At 39.4% G+C, this 24351-nt stretch overlaps 1 protein-coding gene across 3 annotated transcripts in view; it reads left to right on the top strand.

Moving 5' to 3' along the window:
- The window catches only part of GNAL (G protein subunit alpha L), a 204164-nt gene that overhangs the window by 62516 nt on the left and 117297 nt on the right, over positions 1-24351 (top strand). The window contains exons 1-4 of one of the 3 annotated variants that reach the window (XM_050892778.1): positions 16697-16935; positions 17151-17225; positions 18074-18128; positions 18312-18431. In XM_050892778.1, coding sequence (XP_050748735.1) covers positions 16697-16935; positions 17151-17225; positions 18074-18128; positions 18312-18431 — 489 coding nt within the window. Of the gene's footprint in view, positions 1-16696; positions 16936-17150; positions 17226-18073; positions 18129-18311; positions 18432-24351 lie in introns of those variants that run through there. The other 2 variants (XM_050892779.1, XM_050892777.1) reach the window with 2 other exon arrangements.

Here is a 24351-nt window from a genome sequence, read left to right on the forward strand (position 1 = left end):
AGCCAAGTCCCTCGTATGCTCTAACTCTGAGGTCATCTCCATAAGTAACCTTTATATTGTTTAATTTATTTCCCTGTTACACACTTGAAATCTAAAAATTTGTAATTAAATATATGGCATAAAGTGTATTTTTAAAGTAACAATGTAAATATATCTCTAAGGTTAGTCACCTGGCCTTCAGCCTTAGGTTGAAGGTTACTGATTCTGTACTCTAACAGAAATACACTGATTATCATTGCTTATGATAATTACATCTACTTCTAAGATATAGATAAGGTACTGAACGATAGGGAAAGTTTTTTAAATGGATATGTATTTCTGTTTGTGAAAAAAAATCAGCATGCTTTGTTTTTCATATTTTCACATTGATTTTTCAGGAACAGTAGATATACTGACAACATGCTCTGTCTAATAACATCAGGCTTGCACATTATACTTTTGTTTCTGTTCAAAATGTCGCAAGTTCTTTCTACAGCAGCTTTAATCAAGTTTTTCTTGAAAAGTATATTTGGGGGTAGGGTATGTCTGTTTTATTCAAGATCGTTCAGAACCTATTCTGCCTCTTAAAAGGTGTACCGAGAAATGGAGTTGCTCTTTAGGTCTATGAACATTTTTTCAGGAAACAGAGTCTTACTTACTACCTCTTTTGACTGAGAGAGATTTTTATGCCCAATAAATCAAGAAGGAGAGTTTCAAAGGGCTAGTTCCTATCTTTAGGTAATTAGATATTCAGTGCAATCTTTTGAAACGTGTATCATCTGTGTCAAAGAGGAAACTAGACTGCTGCTGACAGCTCTTATCTCATGAGCATAAAAATTGGGAAGGAGGGGGTTTTAAAGTTTAAATTGTTCTTTTATGATGGTTATGAGTTCTCATACAACTGTGTGAAATCATCTATATGATTTCCTGCAAAACTGATGCTGCTGGCATTGATTGATGACAGGTATTGAAGAGGCCCCAAGTAAGAAAGTAGGAAGAGCAGAGGTCTTTTCAAAAAAAAAAAGGGAAATTTATCAAAGAAGGCATCTATAAGAATTAGAGAATGTAATTTTTTGTAAAATGATAGGTTAGTCCTGACAATTAGGCTTGGAAAGCAAGTAAAGGAGATCAGGGCGCAGAAAGAAAAGGGAGGTGGTATTGCTCAATGCGCTTACTTCCTATTCTAAAGATAGCTGTCTAGGTAAAAATGTTAGTGGTATTACGGAGTAATTGTAGACCAGGATGTATTCAGTTTGCTACAGCTGCTTGACTTGCCTAGCTATTGAATGAAATGAAACAAGCCATGTTGTCATCAGCACTTTCTCCGGGTTGCTGTGGAAAGTTAGATGAATGCCCATCGGTGTCTCTACAGGTTTTGTGGGCTATTGTACTGAACCCTGTTTGCTGCAGATTTTTCAAGCTCAAAGCAAAACTGTTGTGTGCCCAGCTCTGCCATGCCTCTCAGAACACGTGGATGCTCACGCTGGAATAATTCATATTTGGGCTGTCCGGCCCGTCAGGAGCTAAGGATTAAAACTGGAGTGCAGCTGCTGTTCCAGAAAGCAGCCCAGTGAGGGAACAGCTTTTCCATGTGGGTCATCTAATCATTGGGCTGTCATTTTACAGCGTAACCAGTCTTGCTAAACTTAAGCTGACTTTGAGTAGCTTGAACCTAGGTTTTCAGGCATTTTTATGTAGAAAATACAGATCCTCCTTTTTGTGCCACCCTCTTTCCCCCAAAAAGGGGGTATCAAAGAGTGAGGTCCATCTTGCACGCTGAAACTGCGTGACAAAAACCGCAGTAATTGCAGGTGGATTCCAGTGACTTAAACATATTAACAGATTCTGTGAACTTAACATCTTAATTTCATGTTTGAAAGTTGTTCCTTGCGTGTTACCATAGGTCTGGGTACTCTTTAAAGGTCTGTCTGTCTTCTTCCTTGCAGGATATTTGAGGACGTGTATGTCTGTTCTATAAGTGGGTCGGTATGCAGATGACTCTTTTAATACAACAAGTTATGGAAGTTGGGATCAACAGTGAAGAAGATCTCAAAAAGTAGCTGGGGAAATAAAAGTAACAAAAATGCAAAACAAAATGGGGGTAGAGCTGCAAAATGGTAGCTTGGCTCTTGGCATAAGAAAATGTATTTGGTCATAGAGAAGGCAGAATACCCATGCCCAAAAATTGGAAGTGGAAAGTATGCTGTGCACAGTCAGTTAAGAAACTCGTGCTAGTAAAAGAAATTACTGTATTGAGGGGTTACTCATTGAGAATTAAAATTTTTTTCCATCAAGACAAATGTGAATTTATGTGGAAACAGTATAACAGAGAAACATGTAGAACAAGTCTCTGGCTTGAGTTGATGCCAGAGATCAGAAGAGACATTATGGACTATGAATTAATCGATAAATACTGCCAGTGGAGTATCCAAACAAGATTGCGGGGTTCCACAGGATTCTCGTAGAGATAACAAATTTGGCTTCCCTTGTGCTGGATCACTGTGAAAACTGAAGGCCTTGTGGTGTTTGCAAATACATTTTGTTGAACAATTTTAGCGTATGACTTCTGGATTTCAAACATGATGCCACCTATAAAAAATTGCTGAAAACTGACTAGAATTTAGGTTTGGGTTCTTATAAAGTTCTGTGAAACTCTTGAATGTATTTTTAGAAAGAACACTGCAAAAAGCTTTATCTGAAAATGTCCTGCTGTAGATGTGAAGTACCCACAGACGTATGACTGTCCCATCAATTGACTGCTCTTTCCTGATTTGTTCTGAGCAACTAATTACCATATTTTTAATGGCCCCATCCTTATTTTAAAGTGAAACCTGACTGAAAATACTCAGCAGTTACTGAGCAAATACAATGATCATCTACAAATATTTTGTTTATTTTCCAACATTTCAGATACTCAGGTTAGTACCTTTCAGGTACTTTGATCATGTCCATTGTAACTTAATTGCAGCACTCTGCAGTGACCTTTTGGAAGTTTCAAGCTGGTGTTTATCTAAAATAGTTGAGCTTGGGCATATGCATTATCTTGCTCACTTTATAGAAATATGTACAGATTTTTAATATTCTCTGTCTTACATTTTGATGAAAGATTCAGTCATTTAGAGAAAAAATGTCTCAACTATGAACAAGCAAATTTTATAGGCCTTGGATCCTAGGGCAATTTCTGGTACATTCATCAGACTTCACAAAAACTCAACCAGTGAAGGTAAATAATCAATCAGCATTTGAGCGGTGGTGAGTCCGTGATAAAGTTGATGGATTGGTTATCATTCTTACTTTAAATGAATTATCTTGAACATTGCTAGGCTCCCAGAAGAGCTGGTAACCAGTAGCAGGCTGCTGCCATCATCAAAAGAATTTAGGAGTTGCCCTCCTAAAAAGCAGTGCTGTGACTTTGGGCTGGATGAGTCGTCCTGCTGCACCACCAGTGCCCAGGGCAGTAACAACAGGGCCAATCTCCGAGTTACCCTTCCAGGTCAGTCCAAAGAACTCTGTTTAGTTTAATTTTGTGATGAAGTAAAACTTTTAAAGGCTCAGTTTTCATCTGATCTTTTAATTTCTTAATTTAAAACTCGTGAGGTGATCACTTCTGAACTTGCATGCAATATATGCCACTGATGTGGTGGAGGAACATTCACTCACACATGGGATAGGCGCACGGACAGAGCAAAGGTTTATTATTGGTGGGGTTTTCTTTTGGGAGAGAGAGGAGGTGAAGAAAGAATAATCCTACAAGTATAGGAAACAGAGCTGTAAGAGGTAAATTCATACCAAAAGACAGAAAATTCTTGTCAGTAACAAACGAACAACATACCTATTACTTTAGATTTTTACTTACGTAATTCTGCATGGAGAAGGGGGAAGTTGTTATCTGCTGCTTGCTTTTCATTTTTAATTTAAGGGAAATTCAGGCTTACCTGAGAGTGTTGATAGGTAAATGCTAATTTTCATATGTATCAGTGCACATAAGGCATTTTATTCAAATTGTACTAACTTGTAGTTGTGGTAGAATCAAGGGGGGGAGGAATTATGTCACGCTAAAAGGTCAAGATGCCAACTTTTGAAAAAAATAATGTATTGTCACAATCCCTGTAGTGAATAGATACAGGGTAGTTTACAGGTGAAAGCATTTTTCTGCCAGTGGCTCCCTACACCTTTGTGAAGCATCACTCAAGTTGGGGTTGTTTTATGAGATTAGAAGACGTGAGTTGCTTGCCCATATGGAATTTCGTGTTGCCTGAGGTCATTGGAAGGCTTATTGACCAAGTTGAACAGCACTGTATTGAAAGAACTATTCCTTGTTAAGTGAAGAAAAGCATTTAAATGTATTAACATTAACTTTTTTTCTTATGAAAAAAGTGGATTCATTAATACCACTAAAAATGATTGATCACAAGCAGAGGTGCTCAACTGCGTGCAAAAGCTCTTTCACTTGCTGGTGACCAGCTCTGTGCCTTTACTTTCCATGTTATTAACACATCACTGAGAATACACTAATTTTGGCTTGCTGCCATGCAATGCAGTTGCTCAGCTGTATTTCCTGCTAGTAACCTTTATTTCCATTTCACAGTGATTTCTGATCACTATTAGATCTCTAGATGAACTCACCTTGAATCCATTTATAGTCTGTGAAGAGAAATAGGCATTTCAAGGGAGGAATTGATAGATAATAATAATATAATTTTTGTAATTCTTAGATTTTAAACATCTGCGTTAGAATGAGATACATTGCACCCCACATGTGAATTATTATATTAGCTTGACATCTGGTAAGAAGCTCGGCTGTAGAAATCAGCATTTAGCCAGATGAACTGCATTATAAGATTCGGTCCTTTTCACTGCAGTAGGTTAAAATTGTTATTGATGATAGAGTTTTGCATAATGCGTACAGTTTTAACCCTTAGTGGACATAACATCGTGTCTTTACTATGCAGGATTATAGCAGATTTTCTGTGTGGCCCGTATCAGAGGTTTCTCTTCTTATCATTGATATGATATTAACCCCCCAAATGTTCAAGTGAGCAGATTCCAAGCATAAGCTTGGAATATGTAATAGTAATATTTAAATCTGGTGTCAGGGTTTTCATGTGCCAAGTAAAAAAATAAAATTAAATTAAAAAAACACTATAGTGTACGGTTGGAATAGAGCAAGCTGTAAAAAAAAATTACATTATTTTGGTATTATATATAGATAATATAGCATGGATTTGCTTAGCTTATAAGTAATCCAAATACTTCCAGAGTATTAGTCAGTGTAAAGAATGACTTTTTAAGTTGTCATCATGATTTCAATAACAATTAGAACAGTCATCTGCTAAGATTTAGTTCTTAAAATCTGATAGTATAATTCAAAAACAAAAAAAATAAAGTCCCTTACTTAATAGGTATGTAGCATCTGTATTTTTATGTCTGTCAATATTCTGAATTTTTGAAGTGCAGCCTATCTGTTCAGTGTATTCCAAAAAGGCACAGAAAAGAAGGATTACTACACATTCAAGAAGTTCATGGCAACAACGTGCTGTAAATGTAAACTCCAACATTATGTAATGTAAGTTGTATACTAACACTAATTCAGATTTCCATAGGCAATTGAAATTCCTAACAGTCCACAGGAAGGGAAACACAGAATTTGGCAGTATTGGAAGTATTTTGCCACAGCATCAGTTTTTTGTGTTAATCTTTGGCTGTGTGCTCTGTACAGTTTACAGAAGACAGCCATCAGCTCATGCTATAAATCACATAAAATTTTGGAGACAACATATGGAAAGTAACCAAGTTAAACTTGAAAATTTAGGCACTTGACTGAGTGACATCTTTTTCTCCTTTCTACTTACCTTCTTGCAGGGCATAGAGAGAAGTAATCTGACCATTCAGAGAGCTGTAAATAGCAGAGAAGGTAACTTGGGCTGGGGAAGCCGTGTGGTAAAGGCATGAAGGGAGCCTGAGGAGATTCACAGATTAGCAGGGAGGCTATTGTTTGCTGATACAATAGAAGGAACAGGCTCCGAAAGGTGCATGAACGCCTGCCATCTTCTGCCTCCTTTCCCTCCACCAGACTGGACTTCCACAGCAGAACCAGCAGCTCGCCATGATGAGGTGGAAGCACAAGGAAAGGGACCTCTCCATCCCCAGGTCCCCTCTCTCCCCTTGGGCGGTTGTGTTGCTCTCTGAGCCGGACCAGTCTGGGTATTGCTGTTGTTTTCTGCAGTCGTGCTCTCACAGAGCCAGGCTCTTCTGGTGGCTCAAAACTCTGATTTTTCCTGTCTCATTTACACATGGCTTGTTACATCTCAAGACAGAATTATTAAATTAGGTTAAACAGTTCAGATTGTATTATATTAAATCCTTTTCTCTAGTCATGGGAAAGCTCTCTTATACTTCTCTGGAAAGCAACAGTATGCCTTTGATTTCTGTCAGGCAAAACCAGTGGCCCTGACCCGTGGTTCTGGGTAAAACATTGCCCCCAACAGCCCTCGCAGTGTGCTTGCTGTGGTAGAAAGCTGCAGCCCTTGTGGCCCAGGATGACAAGGCAAGCCACAGCGTGCTACGTGCTTCGCCTGGTCATTACAGGCAACCACAGGGATCCCTGGTCTGATAAATCCCGCTCCTCCTAATCTCCTTCTCTGATACCAGCTGTCCTTTCTTACCATCTTCATCCCTCTTCGCTGTACCTCTGCAGCTTGTGATCATTTCTCTTGAATGGAGGTGACCAATGTTGATCATGTTTTCCATGCATTCCTATGAGTACAATGTTAATACTTTTCTCTATATGAGGAATACCTTATTTGATATGTTCTGGGCCTCCATTTGTTGGGGGTTTGGGAGGGGGTTCCTTTTGTTTTGCTTTGTTTTGTTTTCATGGTCACTCTGACAGCTCATGGTCGTTCTGAGGTGAAATATATCCAGAAATTAAGCTTTCAAAGGGGAGGACTCTATGATGGTATACACGTGCAGAGGAGCTGCATCTGAGATGCACAAGCAACTCAGATTTGGGCATTTGCTATCTTTTTCATCATTTGCTTTTGCAGCCTCAATAAAAATATGTAAAAATGAATGACATCATAGAATAAACTTCTGTCATGTACTATGTGCCTTTTACAGATGTAATTCTTCAGTCTTTCTGAATGTACAGCTGTCCATTCCCAAACACACTATAAATTGTAGTATGGACCACAAGCATTTGAATGGTACAGAGAAGTTTTAACCTAGCTTAATGTAAGTCATTTACATGTTCAGACAGAGCATCCTTGTGTGTATTCTTCCAAGCTCTCTTCTTTGTATACATAGTTATGCTGGTTTGTATTTCTGGTAAATGTTTTGCAGGGCTAACCTATTAATAGCTGGTTTTCCCTACATGAGCAGGCAGCATCCTAAGCTGTCTAAAGGTTAAGAACAGATTTGTCAATGAAAATTTATAGTGGTTATTTTTATTTAAATCAAGTGTTCCCAATTAGTGTCCATGCAAAAGAACTATGTAAAAGAATACAATAGTCATAATGTATCTAATGATCCTTAGTGGCAGATTATGATCATATCTTTATTAGTGGCAGTAATTGTGGTGACAGTGTTGCTGACAGGTTAAGCCATTTCTTACGACAATAGCTTTTGTGCTGTTGCATGAGGATCAGAAATGCAGTTCCTGAAGATTTGCATATTATGAAGAATAGGCTGCAAAGACATGGAAGCACAATCTTGTCATTGTGTTTAGTGATGTGGGTGGCAGATTGCTATAGCTGATTCTGAGCAGGAAGAGTTTGCATATGGGTAGGTTTAAAGGCCTTTAAATGTTTTAGAATTGGTAGGCAAATTGGTTGGCTAGGTGAGTGGTGTTATAAGTTGTTAAATACTCCAAGCACCTATAAACTTTTTAAAACCCTCTCAATGTTTTAAAATGTCTAGTGCAGTGTCTGAACAGCTGCGTTAGCTGAGATTGCTGGATTAGACCACTTTTGCATTTGTACTATTGCTAACCTCAGACACTGCTGTGATAGTTCTGCATAGCATTGCACTACATCATTTGGACATTAGCTAAGTTTTAAAATTTCAAGGAGGTTGCAAGGCATTAAGCTAGAGTGGTTCTCCTTAAAAAAACCCAAAAACTAAAAACCAAAACTAAAACAAATGTACCTGTAATTATGCAGATTGGTATGGAATCATGACACCATTGTTGATCTAGCTGAAACTTTAAACCCAGAGAAAATGTTCGTAGACTCATAGAATCATAGAATGGTTTGGGTTGGAAGGGACCTTAAAGATCATCTAGTTCCAACCCCCCTGCCATGGGCAGGGGCACCTTCCACTAGACCAGGTTGCTCAAAGCCCCATCCAACCTGGCCTTGAACACTTCCAGGGATGGGGCATCCACAACCTCTCTGGGCAACCTGTTCCAGCGCCTCACCACCCTCACAGTAAAGAACTTCTTCCTTACATCTAATCTAAGTCTACCCTCTTTCAGTTTAAAGCCATTACCCCTTGTCCTATCACCACCATGCCCTTGTAAAAAGTCCCTCTCGGGCTTTCTTGTAGGCCCCCTTTAGGTACTGGAAGGCTGCTATAAGGTCTCCCTGGAGCCTTGTCTTCTCCAGGCTGAACAACCCCAACTCTCTCAGCCTGCCTTCATAGGAGAGGTTCTCCAGACCTCTGATGATCTTTGTGGCACTCCTCTGGACTCGCTTCAGCAGGTCCATGTCCTTCTTATGCTGGAGGCCCCAGAGCTGAACGCAGTACTCCAGGTGGGGTCTCAGGAGAGCGGCGCAGAGGGAGAGAATCACTTCCCTTGACCTGCTGGTCTCACTTCTTTTGATGCAGCCCAGGATACGGTTGGCTTTCTGGGCTGCAAATGCACGTTGCCGGGTCATGTTGAGCTTCATGTTGAGCTTCATGTTGAGCCTAAAATATGTTGCCATATTTTAGGAAGTTTTCTCACATTATGCATTTTTATTTTAAAAACAAACTTTTTCTTTCCCAAAGTATGTGAGAAAATACAGATTCCTCAGTAACATTATTTCTAAATGACTTGTTCCAAAAGGTCTGCAAGTTCTCTGGACTTTTCAACCTTTCCCCCTTCTCCTTTGTGCACACACCAATGTTTTTATCACCTTTCATCCCAAGTGAAATGATCCTGTGAGATTTGATCCATACTTTTGATCCTTAGGATAAATTAAATATTTGCTCCTGTCCTGGTTTTGGAATCTAACCCATGTTCTACAAACAGTCCAGTGGGTGCTGGAAAAAACTTCTGCTTTTTAGTAAAAATAGGATCAGTAAAATCATATGGGTTTGAATTTCATTAACTCATGCTATAAAGGTTCCATTAGAATAGCATTGCAATTTTGAGACTAGCAGGGAATAGAATAAGTGAATAAGAGAATAGAAGAAAAAGAGAATAAGTAGACTTATTTCCCAGGAAATGGTCACACTATGTTTACAATTGTTTTTCCCTTCTCCCACATAGGTGTGCAAACAGAATAGTCATCTATGTAAGTAATCTACCTGCTTAGTCTTCATATCTACTGTTTTATTTGTCCGGAGAAAGAAATAAATTCATGTCATGAAAGCATAGAAGTTTAATTGCAACATAAACCTGGTTTTGGAAAGGACCACTTGGGTCAAGAAGTCATGTCTCTTCAATTATGAGCAAACGTGATAGCTATTTAATCCAAAAGATCATCTGCTTTGCACACATATACCACAAAAATACCTATAGGAAACTTAAGGTCTATACCACAAAAGGCCAAGCTGAATGTGACTCAACAAGTATTTGTTACAAGCAGCTGTATAGGTTAAGAAAAGATAGATGGATGAGGAGGAAAACACTGTGTGACTGGTTATTCAGTAAGTTTTGATGTTTTATCTGGATTTGCTAGTCCAGACTCCTGCAGTCAAGCAAAAGCTGTATTTCTGCAATAAATATTATTGATATAAATCAGAGTGTGAGACTGTGTGAGGCTACACACATCTTGGCAACGTTATTTCCTGAAGACAATTTTTACTGATTACTCTTGTGTGTAGTTACACATCGGGATCCTTAAACAGGGTTAGGAAACAGACTTACTTGCTGTGAATTTACCAGTGCTTCTGGGTATTGGAATTGCATTAATATGCACTCACTGACTGCGATTATAGAATTCCTTGATTCATGTTAAGGTAGTTGTATGCAAGGATCGTGTTTATTTGTAAAAAAATTTCTGTTGAGGGACACCATTGACCATTACTGCAGGCACTCAGAGCATAATTTTGAGTTTGAATGCCAGTAACTTAACTGTTTAGAGACTTCCTTTTTTTGAAAATCAGCCATTTGCTGGAATAGCTAAAACTTAATGTCTCAAGCAGAGGAGTTAAACAACAGTGAAAAAACTAAAGGGTATCTCTATGTTTATATCAAGACAGAGGGGTGATAAAAGCACAAGTAGATCACGGATCAGATGTGTTTGCGCTGAATGTAGAGACCATCTAGCTCAGCAGAATGTCTAATGAATAGGGGTGGAGGCAGGCATGCTGTGACTGTGAGTGTTTTCTGAGGTGTGCACCTCGGAGTTAAAGGTGAGGTTAAGGCACATCTCACATATGTTCGGTGTCTCACAAGTTTTTTTTCTTTTCCCCAGTTTTTCATTCCTGTCCAAATAGGGAGATCATGATAGTCAACCTGAGCATTTACTATTAAATGCAAAATTCTATATGACATACAAAACTCTTTATAAACTGCAGCTAAATGATTTGGCTTCGCTGTTACAGCTGTGCAAGATGTTGGTCAGCATGTTGCAGAGAATCCAGGACATGTCTCCTGTACAGATTTTCCCCCTATTTTTTAAAGTAGCAACTCCATCTATAATTCTAGGTGACTTCTTTATTTATTGATTAATTCACTTCTAAATTAGGGTGATATTGGCATGTTTTGCCTGGCTTTATTTAAATCTATTTAATCTGGAGGACTCTCCTGAACAACTGATTAGAACTAATTTTCCATCGCCTTAAAATGTAAATTATTACTTTGTTTATTCAATTTAAGAGGGCGGGGTGGGGGGTGGGGTGGGTGTCCTTGGAGTGCCCAGCCAAGTGGAACTCCCCATAAATTGGGATACTGTCAGAGTAGTGCCCCCTGTTTTGCTAACGGTGTAACATAGCCTATAACAGTCTCGCAAATTCATCAAATGAGAGGTTGCCCTTTTGCTTGTTGCAAAAGCATCTGTGTCACTTTGTTTAACAGTGTTATTTGATTGTAATATCTAAGAATAAGAAGACTGTAATATGTAAGAACCACACGAGGTTACTTAGTCTTTTAAACGTTATTAGGACCTTGCTGGATTTATGTTAGTTTCAATCATCAACTTCTGCCTCTGGTACCGACAGATGGACGTGTGTGCAGTGCTGTGCGAGTCTCTCTTCATAGAAAGGGATTTCTAGTTGGAAAATACAAGTAATAAACACATGAATTATCTTACCAGTAAGGATCTAAATGGCAACCCTGAGCTGATGGGGATGGCCAGAGCGGAAATTCCCCTTTCCCTCTGCTTCCTTGAGGGACATGGATGAGGAATAACTAGCTTGGATAAGGAATGACTAGCTTGAATGAAAGAGGATTGTCCTCTCTCTTTAACACAATCATACTGCAAATCTGCTTTTCACCTGATGCTTTTCCGTGCAGGCTTCCCAGGAGCATCTGGCTCCTTCTTAGAGCTAATTCTCCCCTTCACAAATGCTTTCTCCGGGCAAAAGGCTATCTTCATTTCTGTGGGCTGCTGCCTGCAGTTTTTCTCTGGAAAACTTTTCTTTCTCTTCAGACCCTATTGCCTTTAGTCCATAGTCTTCTACCACATCACTTCACCTGCTTTCTCCCTTTCGCTGCTTGCCTGTGCCTTGCAGAGATGGGGTGGGTTGTGGGTTGTGGGAGAGGAGCAGGTGAGGGGTAAGTTGGTTTGTCGGGTGAGTTACATGGTGACAGCTGCCAAGTAAAGGAGTATGGCATGGGAATGGGGACAGCAAACTGGGTCAGGGAGCCAGGGAACTACTCAGAGCATTGCCGTGCCCCTCAGCATTGCCTGACCCTCTCCTGCATCAGTGAGTTTGTCCTTAATCCACGGACATGAAGCTGATTCGGGCTCAGGTCCGCAGTCATTGTGGAAAAGCATACCTCACCTTCTCTGGTATCTTTCCCATCCCGCTTCTTAAAACAGAAGAGCTCCTCTCGAAATTCTTTTAATGACTTTTTTGAGGTCATGGGTTTAAACAAAAGGATAAAGGTTAGATTTTTTAGCATGACATTCACTTCTCTGCAAAGCATGTGCTGTGTATTTTCTAGACCCTTAGTATTTTTAATACAGTCAAAGTTGTAATTTTTTTGGTTCCTGGTTCATGTATCTTATACAAATCCAAATGTAGCCTTCCAGGGAGTGTGTACTTTTGTGTTAATATTTGACATCTGCAGGGAGACAAACTTAGCAAGAATTTATTACCAGACAGAAAGAATTCTTTTTCTTTAATACCTATGCAAATACCAATTTATTTTTCTCTTTTCAGACCATGGTTTGATGATGAGGTGGAGTAAAAAACACAGGTACTAGTGAGTTGCATATCCTGATGTGCAGCGATGGGCTACATGAAAAAGAGAGGTCAGTGAGGAGAAGCAGTTCAGGTCACTACAGTGCTACCCACGTAGTGCAGTGCCCATACTTGAGGACAGTGACAGCAGAGAGTTCAGAGACCCCTGTGAAAGCTGAGGCAGGAAGAGTGGCAAGCAGGAAGAATCTCTTTTCCAGTTGCTTAGCTCCCCCCTAAGCTTTTGTTTACATCTGTCTTTCTATTGGCTCTTTTTTTGAGAAACAGAACCAAAGCCACAACAGAGGCTGTGTAAAGGGAAGATGGTCTGCAAAGGATCTGCAGGGTTTCTGTAGAGAAACTTTCTCCACCTCTACCTAACATTTGCAAGAAAAAGCTCTGCATCAATCCTGCTCTGGATTAGACGGGCAAGGAGCAACCAGGTCTCTTGAGCTGCATCTGTAGGAGCTCCCCATTAATTCTCAATGGGTTTTTGTCCCTCTTTAGCCCAAACAGAATGGGCGTGAGAAACAAGACTGTGACTTTGTGGCAGGGGTGACCACCCCGTATGGCTGTTTCCTTGAGCTTAGCTTCAGCTGAGTTGTCAATTCTCTTCCATTCAAGAATGCAAACATGGCCTCACGCAAGCGACTTGGGCTCCCCAACGTTCAGCCTGAGGCTCACAAACAATGCAGCCTGAGGTGGGAACTCACAAAGGAAAGCAGGAAATAAAGGTGTCTCTGGTTTCCCTCCAGGAGGGCTTATGCTGTATCGCCTGGTTTCGCAATGGGACAACACCAAGTTTGAGCACGAAGCAGAAGAAGATGAATCTTATTTTTGCACACATACCCACTCAGTGTGTATTTATATTTATATATATGTGCATATATAAATATATGTATGTATACATATGTTGCCTGATCTGATGGAGCAGAAGCAATGTGAAATACCTCATTTTCAGGAGGACCAGGAACTTGAGGAGGATGCCATGTTGGTTGCCTGGGAAGAGAGGGGAAGAGCAGGAAGAATCTCCTTTCCCTTGCACGGAATTTTGTTTTTATTCACATGTACGATTTGTACTAGAAGCTGGTTTGGTAAAGCAGCATTGCTGAAACCTTTTATAAAGGGAGGTATTTGGATTATGCTCACAGTTTAGGTTTATCTGTGTGCAGAGGAGACATATATTCATGTGATAGCTGTGATTTCTCTCTGGAAAAACAAGTCATTTTTGTGTCCAAAGGGGGTGAAAACTTCTCTTGTGTTTATTATTGCTTCTAGGATTTTGTAGTTTTGAATGTGTCAGGGTAAGTGCTGTATTTAGGAAAAGCAAAGGGAGGGCTGGGAATATAATTACAGCCAAAACTTCTTTCTGGGCACAGGTTGCTTGCGCGTGTCATTCTTGAACTGTGTGATCTTTTCTCAGGAGGAAGAGACCCAAAAGGGTCATGGGGTTTTTCGAGGGGGAGAGAGGAAATGAGAAACACTTTCCCTCTTTTGGAGAAAGGTAAAAGCAGGATATACCAGGATCCTGTCAAATCCTATTTATTGGCACTGAGCCTTTTCAAAGCTGGGAACAAATCTGCACCAAAAATCCCAACGTTAGTACAGGCAGGAGGAAAACCGCTGAGGAGAGGAGGGGAAGAAACAAGGCAGATTTAGCTCCTAGGACCGACTGACACTAGCCAGATTTGGGACCTAGGTCCCAAACTGAGGTATTTACATAGGAAATAAATATGGCTACGCGTATCTTGTGCATCATAGATTATGGCTTCTGACACTGAAGAACTATGAAAATCGAGACCCAGTTAGTGATTTCTAGCCAACCCTGTTCAGTTTTGAGCCCTCATAGGGCTGCAGCAGAGAGCAAACGTAACTGCTCTTCATGAAAGCTGTTCATCGTGTATCCCATGCCTGACAGCCTCCAAAAACAGCAGTCACTCTGAATTGTGCTTCCAAATCTACCTGTATCTGAGGCGGTTTTTGCGCCTCCAGACAGGAAAATGTCAATAGGAAAAAAGCAGTCTGTCCTAAAAAATGCAGTTCAGTAACGCTTAAAAATGCGTATGTTGGCCTGGCAGATCCTGTCAATTTTTATCTGTAGTGTGGCTGCGCCCCCCCCCCCCCCCCATGTAAGAAGGAAGATAAAACAGCTTCCAGAGTCTAGATCAAGCAGTACCATAAAAACATGTATCTGGCACTTGAATTCAGTAGTCTCCTGAAAACTTCACGTACCCAACCACAGGTGGAGCAGTACCTGTTTCTTTTCTGGATCCTGCCCTTTTCAGCTTCCTATGGTGTGTGTTCAAAGTAGGCAGTACCAGTTCCTCTTCCTCGATCCAGCGCTTCCCACCTGAGTGAGAAAGCAATTGAAAAAAACTAAATCCTTCTGCTTGTAAAATCTAGTTTCTTTTTGCCACATGCATCTCAAGACTTTTTAGATAAAAATGATATTTTGTTTGATTGAAGTTGATGGCGATCTCTCTTTGATTTTAGTCAGGACCAGGATTTCACACACGTATGTAGCTATCAAAATACTAATTTTTCAGTAATCCATCTTTGAAAGTCTGGGGAAATAATAATATTTGGAGATAAAGGCTGAAAATATTTTGGGACTTGAGAGGTGTCGTGTCCATCCTTTTTTTAGTGTTCTTGTGCCTCAGTGAATCGGGGATCACGTTTGAGTAGTGCGGATGGTTTCTACGCAGTGAAAGTTTAGGAAGTGCCAGATGCTGTACTGCTGCTTTTGTGCTGAGATGCCAGTTCGCAAGGCAAGAGATCTGAAGCAAGAAGGAATACCTATAATGTTGTCTAGCTTGATGTTTCATTTCAGGACCTAAAATGGAGGTAAATGAAGGAACAAACATACGGTTTCTTGTCGAGATTTGTTGTGGTGGTGGTATTAGCATGTATGTTACCATGTTCGGATTAAACATTATTGTGAGCTATTGGAACAGCTTCATTTTGTCATTCAGCTGACATATAGTTTGGAATATTCAAAGGAAAAAACGGCCTATGTGCTGCTGTGACAACTTGTGGAAAGGGACACTTCATTTGTTAGGAAGTCAACACATGGTGCTTGTGCATATGCGTGCATTTTATACAGGTGTACATATGTACCCCCATCTGATTGTGGGCAGCATGCCCTCTCGGCGGACTCTCGCTGCTTTCCCGCCCCGGTGGCCCTGGCACTCTCCCGGCTCTTCTCCCTGAGGTCAGTCAGGATGGCAGCCATCACCTGTGGCAGCCTGGGATTTCAGAGCCAGGAGTGCCAAACCTTGCTCCGGTAGCAGCCAGGCTTTTCCAGTACCGCCGAGGAACGCGGGGAAGGAGCGGGAAAAACCCCCTCGACCCCAGGGTGCCGCGTCCCGCAATCCCCTTCCCCCGCCGCAAGGCCGCCGGCAGGGGGGCCGGGGAGGGGGGCGGCTGGGCCCAGAGGCCGCGGGTCCCGCGGAGGCGATGCCAGATCCAGGTTTTCGCGGCAGCAGCGCTGCCGGGGCGCGAGGGCCGAGGCTGCCGTGCGCGGCGGCGCTGGGGCGCGGTGCGGGGCGGCCCGGGGCGGGGAGGCGGCGGGAGGCGCGGGCCCCGCGGAGCCGCCTGGCCGCGGCCCCGCAGGATCCAGGTAGATCGGTCCGGCTTTTACCTTTCTCCTTCGGCTTCCCTGCGCGTAGGTCTGCGAGCTGGGCTGTTTCCTGGTCTCGCAGAAAGAGGCAGTGCTGAGTTAGGAAGACAAAAATAGACCTTTACAGAGAAATATAGGGATTGTGTGCGCGGTGGGGAGGGAGAGAGGAGAGCGGCACCCGGCTGGTTTCCAGGAGGAGCCCTTTTCTCCCTCTCGTTGCATGTTAGGCATTTCTGCACAGATTTCTCCCCCCCCCACCCCCTCCCTGCCGGGGCACGGTTACCTCTGCCGCCTGCTCTCCGCATCTCTTCTGGGGAGCGGACCAAGCAACTCCGCTGTGATCAGAAAGCGGCTAAGAGACCATTTTATGTGAGCAAGTCGGGTGGGGAGAAGAGAAGAGAAGAGAAGCGAAGCCGTCGCAGGGACACACGGATATAAAGACTTGTCTTCTGCCTTCCCCCCTCCCCCTGCCCCCCCCCTCCCCCCCCCCCCGTAAATACTAAATCTGTAAAGGCAACGATTTGACATCCATCCTAAGCAGCGGCTATGGGGTGTTTGGGCAACAGCAAAACGGAGGATCAGCGTATCGATGAGAAAGCGCAGCGAGAAGCCAACAAAAAAATAGAGAAGCAGTTGCAAAAAGAGAGGCTGGCTTATAAAGCGACACACCGCTTGCTCCTGCTGGGTAAGGACGGAGGGGGCAGAGGTGGGGGACGGGGAGAGGAGGGCGAGGAGGGGGCATCTGCCCCAGCCCGCCTGGGCGGCAGGGCGCAGCGGAGAGGGGAGATGTTGTGTGCGCGTTAGGTATGAAAAATGTAGGCTGTTGTATTGAGCAATATGCGAGACGTCCACAGATTGCGCTCAGCGCCTGAGCCACATGGATGCATACATACAGCAATGCTGCCGGAGGTGGGAGATGCTGTCGTGTCCAAAAAAACCACCCCAAACCCCCAGCCTGAACCGTGTATCACAATGTTCTCCCTTTCCTTCTTTTTCTTTTAGGGGCTGGTGAGTCAGGAAAAAGCACTATTGTGAAACAAATGCGAATCCTACATGTCAATGGATTTAATTCAGAGTAAGAATTATTGACACTTTGTGACTTATTTTTCGTTAAATGTTGGAAACAGGTTAACGCACAGTAGACTAGAAAATTTCTCCTCTCATCCCCTGTGTTTTGGTGGCTTGACATTGCGTTTTGGGGGAGGGAGGGAAGGAAGGGGAACGAGAATAAGGAAATTACTGCTATTGTATATTTGCATTTTCTCCTTCTGGCCCCTTCACTGTATTTTACACTGTTGCTACTGCAGCGCTTGACAGGCCCCTGTGTAGCAACAACATGGCGACTACTTTTTACATAGAAGCAAATAACCAAATATTGCATCTGTCTGTAATATAAAAATACATGTCAAGTCATATTCAGGATGACAGTAGCTGCTGTTTTTCCGGTATTTGGGTTAGTGTAAAACTGAAACTAAATTTGCACGTTTGTTAGAAATCATTCTGTTTTCTGAGGCTACATCATTTTCTCTCTGAAGAACTCTTTGCCAGAAATTATTATTAATCCATAGCATTACTTTTAGATATCTGTTGGCCTTCAACTACATGTTGTTAATTTAGAGCATGTTTACAGCATGCTGTAGAAATGAAAGAATGACTTCAGTTCCATCAAGGGAGGCTTTGCAGATGTGGCTATGATTGTCTGATTTAAAAAAAAATATCAGGGATGAATGTGCATTGCTCTTCATACTATGCAAGAAAAGGGATAAGGGGAAAAATATAATTGTCTCACTGTTCTTTTCAGTTAGTATGTTGTAATGATTGAAGAGCAGATAAACAAGCAATCAGTGAAAAAAAATTAAATGCAAGTGACTGAACTGCTTTGGAAGAAAAAATCAAAGTGTTAATATTTCTGTTTTAATGCAGAGAAAAGAAACAGAAAATACTGGATATTCGGAAAAATGTTAAAGATGCGATTGTGGTAAGAACACACTTTATACTGTTCTTAAATGCTTGGGTGTACTGGAAATGATGAGGATTGTGCTCTCCAAGATTGTGCTGAGAGAAATCCCATTTTGCTGATCAGATTGGATTATCTTCTATTGATCCTGTATCCTAGATTTATCCAGATTAATGTCTTTGTTTTTGTTTTATCCAATTCTAGACTATAGTTTCAGCTATGAGCACTTTAATACCCCCAGTTCCATTGGCCAACCCAGAAAACCAATTTCGAATGGACTACATCAAGAGTATAGCTCCTCTTTCTGACTTTGACTATACACAGGTAAGAATAGAAAGCACTGATTTATTCTGCTTCAAGGGGGAACGTGTTGCTTCACTTTGATTTACTGAAATGTTGGGATTTTTACTTTTTGGAAGATGGTCATGGGAAGAGCTTATGCCAGCATTACCACTAGGTTAACTTTCTTACAAGATTGTGATGGTTGCACCTGTTTTAGTGGTGCAGGGTTTTGTTGTTACTGATTTATTTGCTGCTGTTTGTAAATGCGGTTTCTGCATTTAGTTCTTCTCTTCAAAATTTCTGATATAGTTATACATATTGACACATCAAATAAGACTTTGTTGAAAGCTGGTTTCCTACGTGGAATTAGATGCAGGATGTCAGTCTCAGGAGTTACAGTCTACCTACAGAAAAGGATATGAAAGGAAGTAAAAGTACAGAGTGGCCCCAGTGGTGTTTTCCATACTTACTGCACTTCAGAGTCATGTAAACGGTGGTCAAGTAAGGTGGTTTGCTTCCTTATGTATTCATTGTAGTTGGCATGAGCAGTGGTTTACTTCTATGTAAATGTTGCCATCTTTTGATATGGAATTATTAGAACATTAAGGATTTCTGTATAAAGGCTACTTTTTTGTAGACAAATGAGAGATACCTTTTGGATTAACTTGCATAGGCATCTTATGTTTGATTATTTTTATCTTTTTGTCTTATTATTTATAGGAACATGCATAGAATGTTTTATACTTTATGCATGACATGAAAGCAAGTGCATAGACATTCTGAATATTATAAGGAATTTTATTTTTGCAGTAGCACAATTTTTAATTTGCCTTAGAATGATATTGAGAGCAATTTGTTATGGATACAGTAAGGACTAAAAAAATCTTCATTCATTGGCTAAATGATTGCGAGTTGTTCATGCTAACAATATTACCAAAGAAGCCATTTACAATAGAGTGTCTTTAGGTTATTATAGCTTCAGGGTGGAAGGGGGAGAAGGGGAAGAATCGTTTCTTTATTATATGACTCATATTCTCTGGTGTGTGGTTTTGCCTCTGGTAAACCTATCACTTTGAAGGTTCAAGATAAAGAAAAATATCAGACATCTTGTACAGTTAGAATTTAACACAGAATGCAGATGTTAAGAAAACGACTGCAAGGTACACCCACATATTGCATAATTGCTCAACTGGTAGATGTAAGTTAGTGAAAATGAGAAACTCTTTTTAGAAATGGAGTGCGAGTTTGACGTGAAATATTTGTCTTATACAGGTATTCCAGTTCTGAGGCATTTGTTGCTCATTTTATGTGAGGTATTTTTTGCTTGAATTTTGACCCTTATATGTTTGGGTAAAATAAATGGTGGCATATATCCTTTGTGATTCTCTATAATACATCTGATTTTTTGAGTTTCTGGGATAAAAGAAAACTAAAGTGGACTTTTCATAGGGCTGGAGATATTTTTTATTTTTATTTTATTGTTTACAAAATTTCTCCTTTTCCACAGAAGCTGACTGTATTTAGTCAGATTTGACTCACTGTTTGATATTTTATAGAGGGGAAAACTTATTCTTCTTGGAGGGGAAAAGAATAGGACCCAGTGGACTGTGAAACAAGTAATAATTCATTTGAAATCTCGATTCAAAGTCTGGTTTGGTTTAAAATTAAAAAAAATTAATAAGTCTGTTTTTTAATTAAGTAGGATTCCTGAAAATACCATCACATTATTTGAAATAGTGTCAAATAATAGTCCTAATTAAAAAAAAAAAAAAAAAAAGTGTTACAAGCTTAAAAAAAGAAGAAAAATCTAGTGCTGGTTTAGAAGTAAATATGTTTTATGTGTCACTTTCATATTTTCCCTCCTATTTTCTTCTCTGCTCAATTCATAGGTTTAATATTTGTAAAATGTATAGTCGGGCTAGATTTTAATTTTCTTTTTTTTTTTTAATTTTTGTTGGTTTAGTATGTTATTTCTCTGCAGGAAGATGTGTGAGCAAGACAGATTGAAAAAAAAAATGTGCTATTGTGCTTCAGGGCTTGATTCTACTCCAGTTTGAGTCAATGATAACTTTAAGTAAAATTACATTTCCAGCTGAAATAACTTTTGACCCATTTAGTATTTTTGGATAAGGACAAATATAAAAATAAATACTTGGATAGTAATCAGTTACACATCCTTTGCTAAGCATTACTGATTCTCTAATTAATAGCTGATGTATGGAATAAGGCCTTCTGAGCCAGAGAAACCAATGCAGTCTTTAGTAGTAGACATTCAGAACTTGCAGTTGTATCATCCATACTTAAAAACAATTGTAAAGGAAAAAATGCTGACTTAGGCAGCGCTTAGGTGTTGCCTCTGGGGTGAATTTTGGCACATTCTAAAATGTGACAAAGGTTACCCTTCTTTCTTTGAATGAGGGAAGAGGCAATTTTAGGGTTTTTAACAATATGGATGGTAATGAGCTGTTAAAGACATAGCCCTTAGTGTTGCAATATGAATTACAGATGTGTTATTTTTTGGATGATGTTAGCCATGTAATCTCTGTCGTAAAAATCGATGTATTTTAGTTGAAGATGCATTTCAAATACATTGCATGCAAAATGTGGGAAAATGACTGCACTGTATCATGAGTCTTTAAAGAGAGATCCCTGATGAAATGCAAAAACTTCACTGATGGCACAATATGACCAACACTCATGAGGCACTAATTTAAATATCTTTGTCACATAGTGGGTATGCTTGGATATGCATTCTTAAATTGAACACAAATTAACTAATATGCATTTAATTGTGAAAATTGTCCTTTAAAATAAGTGGATTTGAAAATACTGATTTCCTGTGGGTGAAATCATACTCTTAATTGCAATTTATGACTGAAATTCCAAGAACTTGAGTAAGGATGGGATTCACATTTAGACTCAGATATGTATTTTGAGTTTTTGTTTGGCTGGTTTTTTTAATTACATAGCTCTACAAAATGTAAGCAGAACATCTTACTTAGTAGTGATACAAATTTTAAAACAAACGATTTTCTCTTTACAGTCTTTTAACATTCCTTTACAAGTCTGTGGAGTGCCCCCCCAATAGTTTTACTTACTTTTAAAAAATTACTCTTTAATTTGGTTTAGTTATGCTACCTTGATGATTTATCTAGTTGATACAGAACAAAATCAAAGGTTTCTTGATTTCTTCTATAATTTTTATGTTGCCTTTCATTACTTTTAATAAAAGACTGTACAATTTTTACAGAAAATTTCCTGGATGACTGATGTGGTGTAATTCCATAAATCATAAGAATTAAGGCTAGAGTTTTTACAAAGTTAATAAATGTGAATAAGGCAAGTGTCCACTGTAGTTTCTTCCTTGAAGTCGTGAAAGGAATCAAGATAAATTTTCATCTGATGACTAGTTTAGGCGTTATCTTAGCTCCATATTCCAGGGTGGAATCAGCAGAAGGGCTTTAAAACTGAAATGGAAGCACACATGCTATATCAGAAAGGATTTTTTATTATTTTTGGCAAAGTGTTGATTGATATTTGCTAAAGTTAACAAGAATTGACCTGCGCCATTTTTAATCCGTTATTGATGGGGATTTATTTTGTCCTTTGTGAATCAGAGTGAACATATTAAGGGCATATTATGCTGGTAGCTGTGGAAAAACATGGTGTATTATGTAAGCGTGTGTTTACTCAAGTTCGGTTGTCTTTATTAAAGTATTTGAATTTTGTGGGCACTACAAAGCTGCTCGGTGCATAATTACTTTACCCTTTGTCTTCCCCAAAAATGTAGTCAAATTAAGTTGCTTTTCATAATATATGTCTTGGATCAAGCTCATCTGATGAGTTATGTGTAGGTATATAGCAGGCAGTCAATTAACTACCACCAAACTATATAGTAAAGTGTTTGGCTATACGAACCAGTTACCAGTGAACGTGAATCATTTGCTTAATAGAGAACATGTAAAAACTTTGCCCAGGTTTTGGGGAGCGGGGAGAGTTTTCAAAAGATTCGTTTTCCTTTGCTAAGACTGTTTTAGAGAGGCGAAGTATTTTGTTGAACCTTCATAAAACAGTGAATTGTACAAATGTAGTCCCTTGTGCTGATTTTAGAATGTGAGGTTTAAAAATAATTTTTAAAGCTATTTTATCAATCAGGCAAGCTCTTTAATTTAGCTCTTAAAAGTGAAATGTTAATGTGGGCATTGACAGGGAAACTACTTTAGATTAATCTGCTCTGTGGTTTGCTCTACATTTTCAGATATTGCAGTTTGAGTTCAATTTGATGACTTTAATTTTCCTCCACATTTTCTTCTTAAAAATCAGGACTTTGTATTCGTAATGTAAAGACACAAGAAAGAAAGAAAAATATTTTTGGTCAGAATTTGAAGTTAACGTAGACTTCCGTTAGGCATTTCAAATTTTTATTAGACCTGGTATTCAAATTCAAACTCATGTTGATGCCTGGTGATGGGTGGTTTTCACACTGTGTGTCTCAGTGTTTGAAGTAACTGGAACTCTTGTTCAAGTGAAGTGTATCGTTGGGCTGTAGAAAATCTTTATCCTGAGTAAATCCTTAAATAAAAGATTAAAAACATGATAAATATGGTTCATATATGGTTAAACTTGCTTGGGTTGTGCAGTTAATGCTGTGACTTTAATATCCTATTTGATCACAAATTGTTTAAGCTTCCCTGTAATATGTACTTGATGTAGCCCAAAGGAGTTACAAAATAACATCATCTTACATTTTTCGATTTTCAAATAACTTGCAATATTTCCATGTTTCTCAGGAGTGTGAAAATATACAATGTTTTACATGAAAATATCATAAAAGAGAGAATATGGTGAATATTGCCACTCAAATGGCTTCACTTGATTTTTCTTTCTATCTAGATTTTTACTTTAGGGCTTTGTTTACCGTTTTAGGTAGAATGAACAGCCACAAATTTTTATAATTACCTGTGATAGTGATACTTAATGTTACTACAGTGTCAAGTCAACATTAACTTTAAAAATCAATTAGACTTTTAAAAATTAAGTAAGTAATTTGTGGTTTTTGTGGTCCGAAATGCACACTGGTACTTCTTCGTTTGTTCTTACTTTCACAAATGCAGAAAGGATCTGGAAGGCCAGAAAATGGTTAAATTGTATAGGTCCAACAATTATTACTACCCTGAATTAGTAACACTTGAAAAACTAATGAAGTAGGCTATCAGAGAAGGACAGCTGAAAATGCTGCATATGCTAATATAGTTGTTGGCAACTCTAGTCTTCACACAAAGGTTAAAATTGTCAAGAGGACTGGTATTGAAAAGTAGTAGATATTGGGGAGAAGTAGCAATTAGGTAACAGATGAAATTTCTTTGTTGTGATAGCACTTGTTTTTATGCTGTACACTAACTATTAATTAACAGCAGATACTGAAGTAGAGCTCTTTTCATGTTAAGAGCAGATTCTACTGACACCCAGTGATACCTTTCCTTCCGTATGAAATACCTGTTTGCATACACATGTAGCATAAGCATGTCTGGTTTTCATTAAATCAGCAAACCAAGTCCCTAATGTTCTGGGTAGTCAATGTTAAAGTAGAAAATTATAAACATTTCATATGTGAGATCAAGAATATACCTCAGTGTTACATATTATTTTTTTCTTATTCTCTGTAAGCATTAAGTTTGCTGTTGATGCATCAGTCAATCCAGCAGTGCTTTCTGAAATAATCAGTCATTATGTTAACTGTGTAGTTTCAGAAATATAAAACTAGAACTGGGATCATTCTACAAACAAGTATAGGGCAACTTTGGGGAAAAAATAAAAAAAACCAAACAAACCAACAAACCCCTAAACCCCCAAGCTTCTCAAATTGATAATATGTACTGAAACTGTAAAAGTATAAAATTCTACCATGATTTTCCTTAACTCCTTTATTTTAATTCTTTAATAAATACTCGGATTTTACTGA

Source organism: Gymnogyps californianus, chromosome 2 (assembly GCF_018139145.2).
Source record: "Gymnogyps californianus isolate 813 chromosome 2, ASM1813914v2, whole genome shotgun sequence".
Lineage (NCBI taxonomy): Eukaryota > Metazoa > Chordata > Aves > Accipitriformes > Cathartidae > Gymnogyps > Gymnogyps californianus.